Source organism: Dermacentor andersoni, chromosome 5 (assembly GCF_023375885.2).
Source record: "Dermacentor andersoni chromosome 5, qqDerAnde1_hic_scaffold, whole genome shotgun sequence".
NCBI lineage: Eukaryota > Metazoa > Arthropoda > Arachnida > Ixodida > Ixodidae > Dermacentor > Dermacentor andersoni.
Window position 1 is genome coordinate 46,816,485 of NC_092818.1, and position 13,792 is coordinate 46,830,276.

General features: G+C 46.1%; 1 protein-coding gene across 1 annotated transcript in view; it reads left to right on the plus strand.

Moving 5' to 3' along the window:
- LOC126530314 (sodium-dependent phosphate transport protein 2B-like) overlaps positions 1–13,792 on the plus strand; it is a 113,096-nt gene that overhangs the window by 49,623 nt on the left and 49,681 nt on the right. The window contains exon 2 of the mRNA XM_050177634.3: positions 3,639–3,890. Coding sequence (XP_050033591.1) covers positions 3,639–3,890 — 252 coding nt within the window. The remainder of the gene's footprint in view (positions 1–3,638; positions 3,891–13,792) is intronic.

Consider the following 13,792-nt stretch of genomic DNA (forward strand, 5'->3'; position numbering starts at 1 on the left):
ATCATAGCAATATTCGACAATTTTGGTAAAACGCACGGTGTTCTAAATCACAATTCTGCCGTATGCAGGTAGTGGAATTTTACGTTCTCTCTCAAGTGCAGCTGATTTCACTCAGATCGGCCCAGCGATGTTTATTTATTTATTTATTTATTAACTTTATTTATTTGAGTACCCTAAGGGCCCGTTAGGGCATTACATAGGGAGGGATGAAAAAGTTCAAGCATGAGTGAAATGTGTACAATGCAAATATATGAAGGCATTAGGAACCACAAAAAATTATCTAAACATCTTGCAGAAGCAAAAAAAAAAAAAGAAAGAAAAGGAAAACGGAGTTTATACAATGTTTAGTAGCGTGAAACACGCATAAGGAACTAAAATGCGATGCAAACAATCAGTACCCATCAGAAGACGAGTTTAAGGATACAATCGAATGACGATTTAGGTAAAGAGCCTACACAGATACATATAAAATGAAACGGAATGAATTTTATGCAATGCGAAGCACATGAAAACACTGTTTAAGTAAATATTCAAGCAAATGTGGGTTCGGACAGGTTGATACACTCTAAAAAGGTTAGCAGTGCTGCATGAAATGATGATGATTCCGTAAGCGAGACAATGTTTGTAGGTAGCGAGTTCCATTCGTCAATTGATAAAACTAGAGGCGAATTTTGATAAGCGTTAGTCCTGGCAAGTATAGGTTTTACTTTATGAACATGATCTGTGCGGGTCGAGATGTGGGGAGCGGGAAGAATGTGGGCTCGAGCGAATGCAATGTTGCTGTGGTAAAGGCTATGGAAGAAGGACAACCGTGATAATTCCTTGCGCATGTCAAGTGAAGGGAGATTAAGTAATTACTTTAAGGCGGACACACTTCGAGAACCTCCCGCTTCTTACATATTTTGAATAGGGAAATAGGCGGCATGGCCTAGTCAGGCAAATGTTTACCGTTAGCCGTGTACCCTAACACAGTTTCAATATTGTCTTAAATAAAGAGACAGAAAGAAAGGAAGGAAGGAAGGAAGGAAGGAAGGAAGGAAAGAACGAACGAAATGGGAGTTGGCCGCGAGATAAAGCTTCCTCTTCATCTAGCTTTTATTAAGACTATTAAAGCCATAGCAATATGGTGAGTTGGACGAGATGGCTTATCTTCACCATTGAAACACAGTGAGAAACATGTGAAATTTAGACAGCCCGACTGGACGCGCGTTGGCTGTCAATTGGAAGTCTACAGAAACAGCATGAACATAGAGCCAAATTTAACTTTAGGCGCGCGCACCTGCTTCCAACCAACCACAGGAACGTCACGCAAATTTATTATGATCGATGAAAATTACTTCATAGTCAAGATGACAAGTAGATGTCAGGCTTAAGCGAAGTATATCCTGCCGCGGTTTCCCTGTTTATTTTATCAGCCTACCAACGTAAGAAACCATGCAGTCCACCCAAGCATGGCTTGCAGCCGAAATTATTTAAATTCTTGTACTTTACGTGCCAAAACCGCGATCTGATTATTAGGCACGCCGTGTAGTGGTGGATTCTGAATTAGTTTGATCCGTCCATGTTCCTTAACGTGCATCAAATGTAAGTGTATATACACGAAGGTTCTCGCATTTCGCCGCCGTCGAAATGCAGCCGCCACGGCGATAGGATCAAGCCCGCAACCTCTATAGTTCGGCCTTGCAATGCCATACCTGCTGGAATATCGCATCGAGACAAACCCGCAGCTCTGACAGTGTATAGGTGTACGTGAGAAGAGTGTACAATCGGGATAGCTTGAATGATAACGTAAGCTTACGTTTAGACGATCGTAAAATTGTCGAAGCTATCCCAACACGTACGAGAAAGTGGTCTCCCGTACACCAGGTCTCTTCAACGCTGCAGTAAACGTTGTTTATGCATCACGACAAGCTTTCGACAACCACCTGCTGTCTTTCGATTCTTTTTCCCGCCTATGCACAGGCGCTGCCAATCTCGTTCTGGAAGGAAAAGCGCTCGTCCATATGATATATACTGCGTTCCTACTTTTCTGAGCAGACGTGAAATATAGCGGCAACGTTCACGAAAGGGCTGACGTATTTCTGCTCACTCGTCATGTCCTATGAGGTCATGGTATTCAGTTCAGATTTTTTTTAGATATGAAAACGCTACGGTTTCCAGCTTCTAGACGTTCCACAATTATGTTCCCGGACGTTCAAATATCATTAAGGAGGACATCGCTGTAAGTTGTCTTCGTTGCTCTGTCACGTGGGCACATTTCGGTAATAAGGTTGGTCGAGCGTGAGCGAGCTATGCTTTCTCATTAATATTCTACCAGCAACTCTGGAACTACTGAACAAACTAACAATTGTCCTTTCCATTTAGCTCTACTAGTGTTTCTAGAGATGAAAATAAAAATACATGTCATAGCGGTTATTCCTAGTTTCCTGCATCGCATTTGACGCCAGTTCACGCACTCACTGCGCAAGCGTCCCATGACCAGCTTTTCGAACACGAGCTCGAAGGTTCAGTTCCGAGCAGCGGTGGCCGCGTTTTAATGGCAGCGAAGTCCGACAATGCTCGTCTTTTTTGACTGAGACGCATATCAACGAACTGCACGTTGTCAGAGCTAATCCGGAGCGCTTCACTGTACGGCTCGTGGCATAGCCCCATGCAGTGCTGCTCCAATCAAGCAATGGCCGGTTCTTCGCCGGATCTGCGTTGTACTTTACCCCGAGTGCATTCAGACCCGGGTGATGCGGATAATGCTCAAACGCTTTATCGTCGTTATCAGTTTGCGCAGGGAACGAACCAGCAATGATAGAGGGAAATGGGTTGTGACGTATTGTTGCAATGTATTGCATAATGTTTATCAGTCGTCACCTCAAGAAGGCTGACCCAGGTGATAAATGGTGGGGCACCAGCGTCCGAGCCAATGAAGAAGCGGGGGCAAAAGGACGAAGAATGAGATATGATTTCATTACAGAATACATACGTGCCACTGATACCACTCAAACCGCCCTATTAGACCTTAGTAAGATACGAACGAGGAAGAAATTCAAGTCCAAGTTGTAGATATGATCCTACGGTCGTCATTTTCTCTCTCTCTTTCTTTTTTCTTTTGTCCCACACCAGCGCGATTCGTTCCTCTGAGTGCTGACTTTCGCTCCTTGAGCACACCAGACGACCGGCAACGCGGCAGTTCCCGCCCTGATGCAGTCAACCATAAAATATTGTTCTATCCTGCTTCCTTTTAGTTATTTCTTTACCTCTTCTTTCTTTTTCTTTCGTCTGTCCTCCAGACCTGGTGCCACACCTGGACCGAGCCCGGGACACGCTCAAGAACGCGTTACACCGGGTCCGTCACTTTATCGCGCTCTCACTGCGAGCGATATGACGTTCATCGCACGCTCTTGCGTGGTACGCGTATATGCGCATTCTTTCGGCGAAGAAACGCCGCCTCCGCAACCCTCTCTCTCGCCTCAGTATTTCTCTCTTCTTCCTGCGAAGCTGAGCTGTCTGTTTCTTCTTTTTTTTCCCGCCCTTTCTTCGTAGATTTGTCGTCTGCTATATTTCTTGCTATTTGTTTCTTTTTTTCCTACGCCGTTACCTCATTGTCTATTCTTTTCCTTTCGTTCATTTTACCTCCCGTTTTTTAGGCGCTGCTCGTTCACCGCGGCGCCTGTCACTTCGCGGCCCACGCGACTGCTTCGACGCTGCCCGTTCTGAGGTGCAAAGGCCAGCACGCTCGCTCCCCTGCAGAGGCTTGTGACACCGGTTTACCGGCGAACGACGACTGTACGGGTTCTGCAGACGCCTCGGGTCCGTTGGTGCGGGAGGAGGCTCGGGTGGCAACCATGACGACGACTCTGGACGCCTCTAAGCTCGAGCTCGATCAGCAGGCGAAGCAGGTACGCTTTCACTCGCAAGCACGAGGCCCTCACGTTTATTTTTTATTTTTTTTCGTCTGCCACGTTGTATCGAATTCCACGAGAACCCGCGGCATTATTTTATCGGGAAAATCCTGAGAACAGAAACAATGCGATTCTTAGCAGAAAACGAGGATTGGGACGCCGGGACGGGAAGCCAGGGGATACTCAGCTCACTGTAGCAACCGGACGTTTATTAATCGTTTCTACATGCGGCATGGTACACCATGGAACAGTGCAAAATTAATTCGGGGACAGCCATCGTTCAGACTGATCAGTTCCTTTCTTGGCACACTTTCCCGGAGTAGGTGAGGTTTTCCTGTTAGCAGAACGAATATACATGAATTTCGTTACTGTCTAGATGAACACTGCCTCTAACATTGCTTTTACATGACATTGCGTTTTAACCTTCAGTATACGCCACAGTTCTATTGGATCTCTAAAACTGGAAATTAATTACTTCACTCGAACGTTGGCGAAGTAACTCCGTTGACTTTCAATTCGGACCAGCGTTAACATTTCTTCTTGTGCCGAACTTCGTAACATATCCCGTTTCAGCCTTTGTCGTAAATTACGCGATGCAATAAAGTTGTGTGGCCCATTAGCAACGGCGCTGGTGAAGAGCAAGATGCCAAGCTGGGAAAAGCTACGAGTAGCTCACGCGCGTAATCTTAGAAGCGTTAACCATGCCATTCTTAAAATCCCCGTGTCAGCCTGTCACCGATCAGGTAATCGAATAGTTACCCGGCCACAGTTGCTCGGTCAAGAACGGCATTGATCTGCGTGACAAGCAGAAAGGCCACTGATAATATTTTTGTTTCTTGTTTCACGCGCCGTAAGTTATGTTTGGGGGCAATTAATAGACGTTCGGGTGCTAGTCAGCGCAGTATATCGTATGTCTTCATACAGTACTGTTGAAGTGTGACCGCAGTTGATTCTAGCCCCTCAATTAAGGCACGCCGAGGCTCTATACTCTTCTGCTGGATACCAAAAAAGCCCTACCAACCCTATAGTGCTCGGGAAATGCGGTTCATAGCAAATGAATAGCGATCAGATTCCCAGACTGGGTTCAAGCTACACGCCCTGAGACAATGTGTGTTGCGCGGACACGTGACCATTGTTTCGGCAACCCGGAAGCTACGCTCGCATACCACTTTCATTATTCAGTAGCACGTCGCTCTAGCTCTTTGGAGGGAACGCGGCTTTCGCGTACAGCATGGCTGATGAATCAGTTCATTACTTATGAAAGCGACACCTCATTACATTGCGGCCAGTAGACATTGTGGCGCAACAAAATTGGCGCACTGATCATTCACCGGGCTTAGCAAGATTAAGTCGTTCCGTACGGGTGATTAAAGAACGAACAGCCTGTCTTTTTACTGACGGGATAGTTGTGCACTGTGCTTCGTGCCCTACCGCTACGCGGAGTGTCTTCGTTTCTGCCCTCGTTGATTTTGGCTCGGCAAGTGTCACACAGGTGATCGGATGCCTCCTGATGACGTCAGCAAGGAACGTATGAGCACCTCTTCTCAGGGTGGCTGTAAAACGTGCTCTTTGAACGACGATTGGCTTCAAATCTCGATAACTAAGTGGGTTTGGCAAGGCCGTGAACCGTAGCTGTTCGTCGCAAGTGCAACATTTACTGTAACTTATTTTACACTGTTTTGTCCTACAGAATGAGCGGAGTTTTATTTTTAACTGGTATTGGCAAAACAAGTCTTATTCAACTGCACTGCTCTTTGTGACATTAGCATCGAGTCGATGTTGATACTACGTCAAGTTAAAACAGGCAGGCGCACGTGGCTTGCAACTTGTCACTGCAGTGTACTGTATACTATTACCAATAAAAAAAACTAAACAAAAAAATATTAAATAGCCGGACAACGAGTCATACTTTCGCACTGTGTCAGACCATGCTCTAATAAAGTACAAGCCACCTTCTTCAGAAATGTGCGTGTGCCTTGATCAGTATTTTGTGGTTTATTGCGAGCCTAAGTTAAGCATAAGCTCACCAAGTGTCTGACGGTGTTTCTGCGCAACTGTCTCAGAATAAACTGAGAAGAGCAGGGTTCATTTTCGAGGCCGGACAGAATTTAAAGTGAAGTGCTGGTAATTTAAGACACATTTCGGGACCATCTAGCGGACCACGGAAGCACGTGAACCCCAGCACAGGCCACGAGTTTCCAAGTCTTCACGTTCGAAGTGCACTACATATAATTTTTCTTTTTTTGGTGGTTGGATAGTCCCGGAAGATTCAAGATAATCTAGAAAGTATGAATATTTTTAGTTTTATTGAACAATATTATGCAGAGAATATGGCCCTTGAATGCAAAAGAGTGCGAACTCGTTTTTGGTATATACGTGTTGAAGTTACAGTGATAACGCCTGGGACAAAACGAAAGATGTCCGTCTTTCTTTTCCTTGCTAGTGTCACGGGCGCCTGTTACTCCATTTAGCTTATTGAAAGCTGTGCGGGAAGTTGTTTTATGTATTGCACAAGTGGGTACTTCTCAGGCAATTTAGCGCTCCTGTAATGCGTTGCCTATACCTGTGTGTGTATGTGTGTGTGTGTGTCTGTGTGTGGTTTGAGCTCCTGGAAACGCCTCTTCTCATTTTTTTTTATATTGGGGTTATTGCCGCAATGCATATAATCATACAAAACTGAACAAAAGGGCATCAAATAAACGCATGCAGCCCTGTGTGATGCAGGTACTGCAGTAATGAGCTGGCGCATTTGTTGTCCGTTATCCAAGCCAGTTCAGATTTTATTGAAGCATGTGTGGAAGTTATGTTGACTTTGTTGACTGTTTTTATTGAAGCATGTGCGGACCTTATGTTGACTTTGTTGAGTGTTATTATTGAAGCATGTGCGCAAGTTATGTTGACCTTGCTGACTGTGTTTATTGAAGTATGTGCGGAACTTATGTTGACTTTGTTGACTAGATTTTTATTGAAGCGTGTGTGAAAGGTTTGTTATATGTTTCTGTGGCGGTAGCTGTTCTTAAAGTAAGAAAATAACGCTCCTTCCACGTGCAATTGGCAGCACATTTGTCATGCTGCCAGAGACTGGAATAAAAGATTAATTCTTTTTGCCGATAACTTTTTTTTTTCTTTGCCGAAGTGAATTAGCAGAAGAAAGTGCGCTCTCTCAAGCAGTAACAGTTTGCACGTGGTAATGACCGCGAACTAATTATGCCATAGGAGACACGAAACAACGTGACAAGTTGAAAAGCACGCAGCATTTGAGATACGAAGATAGCATATGGTTGCAATGTGGTTCGAGAAGTTGCCTGTCGATATGAGAATTATTCTGCCAGTCTTTAGTCCGACGCTAACCATGCTAGGCAAATTCTGCGTATGGTGAGAGTGAACAAAGATAAGTCTTCACAAAAACCTGCTTTCATGCGAGTTGCCGCCAACATTGCTTATACATCATTCCTCTTGGCGCAACGTAAGGAAATATGAAACCGACGGAGCGTGCATGTAATCTTGCTGTATTTTATAATTCCTCGCCTTTCGCCAGACATAATAATGCTTGGTGGAGCTTATTCACCTCCCTTCGTGTTCTGTTATTATTTTTTTTTTCCCCGTGGACGCCCCGTGTGAAGTAATGCATGAGAGACGAACTTGCAAGAAATAGTCCGAATTCCAAGAATTCGGTGCATGCTTGTTTTACTTCTTTTACCGCGCCAAAAAAAAAAAAAATATTATTCTAAGAAAGGGAACTAGGCGTTTGTCGCATCACCTTGTAGTGTGTAAGGCCCAGGTTGCACACTTTAAGTTGAATGGTGCTGGTAGGAGAGAGAGAGAGAGAAGGAAAGAAGGAAAGGCAGGGAGGTTAACCAGACTGAGTCGTTTGCTACCCTACACGTGGGGAGGGGAATGGGGAGTGAAAGAGAGAGAGAGAGAGAGAACTTAGGTGTAGGATGTCTATAGCCGGGCACTCAAGTCTGTTGCCTTCAGGTAGTGAAAAAGCGCTCGAACTGCTTTCTGCGCTAATGAACTGTGAGGCCAGGCTCCCAAGATCTTCGCTTCCGTAAATGGCCTGTCATCCAGTCTATTCAAGGCACACTGGAGGCACACTGGTGCTGGTGGGGAGGTTAAGAGAGGTAAGGAGGTAATATTCGGCGTAAAGCGTCGAAGAACTGAACATGGAGATATGAAAATTTTTAATGTCGCGGGTAATTAGCATAGCGGTAATCACTAGTCGAAGTGGGCCACACCAATGCCAGGCGAAGCGCTTTTCTTTTTTTTTTTTTCGCACCTCGCTTTAGCTTTTCGCTGCTTTGAGTGCCCAGTGAACGAAGTGTAATTTTTCTTGTGTCGTTGATTTCGAGATCGTCGTTGTCGATACTTCGTCGCCAACTCGTCATATCACAGCCGTCACTGCCATTACGTTGCCTCGTGCAATATAAGAATATGAAGAGCCTTAGGTGGTCCCATTAAATCCGCAGTTCCCCACTACAATACCTCATAAAGCTCCAGCGATGCTCCGGGACGTGAAATCAATCAATCAATCAATCAATCAATCAATCAATCAATCAATCAATCAATCAATCAATATAAGAATGACTCAAGATGCCAAGCGCGTGTTTCTTTAAAGGAATGCTTTGCAGCTTCCGATAAAACACGAGCACTGATTGTGGGTGACGTATATCGTGGGAGACGTCAAAATAAGGTCCCACACCTGAGCTTATAGCTAGACACGCATAAATAACGTCATATTTGAACATTTTAGCATTTCACCACATTTTTTTTTTTTTTTTTTTGCAGCACCGTGATAGCGAATGGGTGTCGCTGCAAACGCTATTTTTAAGCCTCAATTTATTCTCCGTGGTTGTCTATAGTGTCATTATTTCCTCGAAGTCTTCACTTATTGCATGTATCTTCCCGTAGATTTAGTAGCCCATAAATATAAAAAAAAGCCGGCGGACTCAGTCACGTTCGCTAAATACAGCTATGAAAATGAGCAAACAATGCTCGCTCGCTGGTATCTCTTCAAGGGAGGGTTATGTGGGCTGGCTGTAATCTCTCCCAGTGGCATTCGCCAGCCGACCCGTGAACTTGGATGGACACTAAAACGGTACATTAAGATATGTTATACGAGCAGATTACGCAGCTAAAGTTGCAAATGCATGCTATTTTTTTCTTTAGGTAAGCTCGGTTTGCCGGCGAACAGATAAAAGCGGCAAGCTTAAGCATAGTGAGGGCAGTTCCAAGTTTCTACGTCAGCTATCTCTGACGTCACAAATTTAACGGCGTCCCTGCGTGAAAAGCAGTCAAATACGCGGATCAAGCGCATCACCGCCCTAACGTGACGCCACTTTTGAGGGCCCACGATTACGCCGCAAAATTTTAATCATGAACGTTGCTATCCATTTCGCGCTCCTAATAATATTTTCCTGTTTCGAAATTCTGGGGCACTCTTGAAAAAGAGTTTTATCTCTCAGTACGGACTTATATTTAGGTAAAATAAGAGGAACGCTGACTTAGTGTCGAAGCGATATCTTGCTTCACCTCTTTCATTTCTTATATGGAACAAAGGCCGATAGTATTGCGTCTCCGGCACCGTTCTACCAAAGATAACTCTTTGCCCGTCATCATGGCTTTTGCAATCAGCACTTTAGTACAAAGCACCTGCTCCCGCTAAGTTTGGCGCTTGAGTACCTTCGCAAGAACACTTGATCTTACATGCATTCTGAAGTGAAGCCGCGATAACTGCTGCATTCATTCGCTGGACAGTAGCCGCTACAACGGCTAGAAGCCACTTCACCAGCAAGGGCTATCAGATAAGCGAAGGCCTCGATGGGGCAAGCCGGCTTCACTGTCGCCTGCTGACGCAGCACGCTGATTTTAATGGGAAACTTTCCTTCGGGAGAACATTTACCTCGCAGTCCCCACCTGTATGCATGAGAAAGGAAACGTGGTATCGCTTGGCATCGGCTGCACCATATTTGATTCGGTTTTCTTATCTTTAAAATAAAGGTCTAACATCTGCCAGCTTTAGGCAGCCCATTTGTTTAAATCGCCTTTCTTTTCTTGCAAATGTTTCTTTGACTCGTAAAATTTTAAATTGGACACTAATGTCTAGGGATATAACCTCAACTGGGATCGAACCCGTGACTTCTAGCTGAAAAGCACGACGCCATTGGTCACTGGGTGCGTTCTATCAGCAAAGTCTTTTTTTTTTTTTTCGGTTCATGGAATGTGCGTAGCCAATAAGCAAATTGCACGCGTCTTTCAGGGTCAACGGTGATTCAGCTCTTTTTATTCAAAAGCGCGACATGACTTTCTGTTCGATAATTGTAGCTTCAGTTACCCTTAAGAAAATGCCGAAAGTGTCCGCCATCTTGAATTTCTTTCAGAGTGATCTACAGCGCTTTGAGAACCATTACGTAAACGTGGCGCAGTTATCAGCAGCGCATCGTGGTTTGTGACCGAAGGGGCTAGCTTAGAATGCGCTCGTTAACTCTCAAGCCCGCTTCACACACATAAACACCATATACTCTCAAATAATCCAACCGCTTCAGAACGTTGATTGGCGTCATTAATCTGTACTGTCAAACAGAAGGTAGGAAGACAACGCACAACCTGAATACGTGATTTGCACCACGAACAATAGCTCAGGCTTCTACGTTCCAACTCTTTCATCCGGCCCGCTTTGAGTATAACATTGAACCAACTATTTCGCAGCATTAGTCTTATCACAAATATCTTGACATACATATCCTATAACCTAACGATTTTCACTGCGTGTCCTGCCTTCGGAGGCGTGCGCAATTGTGCGTACAACGCTGCTGCTCGAGGGGCGTTGTTCGTGTCGTCCTTGGGAATACCTGCAATCTTCCGGGTTACACGCAACCCTTTCAATTGTTACGCTTCCCGGTTACGCGTCCATGTGTGCGGCTGAAAAACGTTGCACTTCCCTCTCTGTCTGTCTCTCTCTCTCTCCCGCCGTTTCTCGCAAATGCATCACTGAACACTCGCTTTGTTCTCCGTTTCGTGTCGAAATGACTTCGCACGTGGGGCAGCCGTTTGACGTCGTGACGGCTTCCACGTTGGCGGCGAACGCTGAAACGCAGAATTTGTGTTTTCTTTCGCTCTCTTCCTCTTTGAAAAGGGAGATGGGATGACGGCATCGGCTCTTTGCTTGTTTTGTATGTAGTATTTGTAAGCCGTGGCCCGTTGGGCTCCAAGCTCTGCCATTCGTTCGTCATTTCCGACGAGCTCCGTAAGGGGTCGGCCCAGTGCATGCTAAATATAGTCTCAAGGCTTCCGTGATTTCGGGGTCGGGCCGCCCGGTCGTGAGCCAGCTGCGGAGTGGTTGCCCGCTCTCCCACAGAAAGGTCGGGGACGCGTTGGCGGTGTAGCAAGAGCGCAGCAAGAATACACAGCAGTCAGAGGGCAGAGAAGTTTACAAGAGGTGACCGATACTGCATGACTGCGTTCTTAGCGTCAAAGTTCATTTCACTTTGGCCTGACGTCTTCGTCCGCGCCCACCGATTCTTAACAGAGGGATCACCTGTACTATGAGAAAAAAAACCTGTCCTGTCGAATGCCATTACCGATATAAGACTAGCAACTCTAGTTTAATGTGATGCTGCGTAACCGCTATCGCAGAGCAGCTTGGGTTATTGGGCATTTGTACACTCTCGTCAAGAGAAAAGTGTATAACAGCTGTGTCTTACCAGTACTCACGTACGGGGCAGAAACCTGGAGGCTTACGAAAAGGGTTCTACTTAAATTGAGGACGACGCAACGAGCTATGGAAAGAAAAATGATAGGTGTAACGTTAAGGGATAAGAAAAGAGCAGATTGGGTGAGGGAACAAACGCGCGTTAATGACATCTTAGTTGAAATCAAGAAAAAGAAATGGGCATGGGCAGGACATGTAATGAGGAGGGAAGATAACCGATGGTCATTAAGGGTTACGGACTGGATTCCGAGGGAAGGGAAGCGTAGCAGGGGGCGACAGAAAGTTAGGTGGGCAGATGAGATTAGGAAGTTTGGAGGGTCAACATGGCCACAATTAGTACATGACCGGGGTAGTTGGAGAAGTATGGGAGAGGCCTTTGCCCTGCAGTGGGCGTAATCAGGCTGATGATGATGATGATGATGATGTCTAATGGCGCCGAATGGGTACGCATTCGAATAGACAAGTGGAACAATGAGCAAAAAGTGAAGATGTCAGCAAAATAAGCAGCTGAGTGAGGATAAAGAATTGAACAAGCTGATACTTGAATGTCCATTGAGCGAGGAGCGTTGAGTGAAACAGAAGTGGTGAAGTTGGCCACAGTAAATGCACGAAGTTGGCTGCAAAGTACCTAAACCTACGTTTCAACCGCGTTATACTGAACAAACATTTCGGTCATTAGCATTTGCGTTCCAGAACATATGAACAAGAAAAGCAAGGTTAATGAGAACCAGATGATTGTGCTGTCACCCCCCTTTTTTTTTTCTTTCCAGTCATTAACTTAGTGACAGTTGACAAGGTTTCCTAGCGCAGGTACTGTGGAATCCGTCAAATGCGCCGTCCTCCCGTTCCACCTGGCGAAACCTTTGTGTTATCCACCGATAGTTCGATCTTGAATCCCCGACGTACCAGCACTTTTGTGCCTTCCTCTTCGCGTTGGTCATCGCAGTCGTCATCGTGCCGTCTTTGCTGTCGTCACTGCTGTGTCATTGTAGTTCAAGTGTAGTTGCCACATTGCTGTCGCCGTTGTCATGACATGTCATCGTGTTCAGTGGCGCAACGCCATTGGCTAACCCCGGCGGGTAACTCAGGGGCTCCGAAAGTCTTGGTAATGGATGGTCGTGGTTCTGACGGCCATCGGTTTTACAGCGTGCGCCTAAAGCTCTGTACAAGAGTTCGTGGTTGCCACAGCCGGGGATCAAAGACGAGGCCTCGTAGTAGGCAACATATAGAGTAGTCTGCGTACAGTGGTATACTGCTCATTATGAAATGGCCAAAACCGATGCTGCAAGCACCACCGCTCCCCGTCCGATCTCTCCGATCTACTTGAATGCAATGAATGGTGAACAGCGAGAAGCACAGCTACGAAAAAAGAACAGCATGGTAACTGTACTAGCAGCCCGGAAACAAGAACCACGAACTTCGTCCTCGTGGTCTACCACTCGGAGAGCGCGGTCATATACATTACCACTAAGTACCACTTCGTTGAACTACATACAAAAGACCCCTGCAGCTTTCACCCGGTTTTCTTAGGTCACAACTGAATCGGAAACATTCTTGAGAGCCTGGCACTTGGAATCGCACCAGAAGAGGTGTCTGTCGATACGCTTTCTCCCGTTTAAGCAGAGAGCGGTAGCAGTAAAAACCCGCAACCTTTGCCAACGGGGATGTAAACAGGACACCGCGATAGGCTGTCAGCCTGCTGGGAAAGCTCTCCCTTTACGATGTGCCAAGTGCACATGGACGGCTACAATATCTGTGCCGAGACGAACATCAGCAGTAGTACGCAATTCTAGAGGACACTCCAGAGGTGGGAGTGTCTTCTACGCTGCTTCCGGAACCGAGAGTTGACGCCTGAGGGGGGAATACCGCCGGCGCCGGTTGCTGGGACAATGTGGCTGCCGCGACAGTGGAGATAAGCCGAAACTGCGGGGGCTCGCCGCCTGATACGCGACCGATTGCGCTCGACGAGGAAGCGCAATCCACCGCATACCGAGAATAGGCACTGCTTGCTCGTCATCGCCGCTTGCTTGTAGCGAGAGCGTACAGTAGCGTGCAGTGAGGTGCACAGAGGGGAAACGCCAATCCTATACGTTTCTCTGGAGCGAACATCGGCCAACTTCGGCCAACATCGCGCTACGCAATGAGTACAGAAAATAAAGAGGAAAAGCGCACTCGCCTAATGTATACT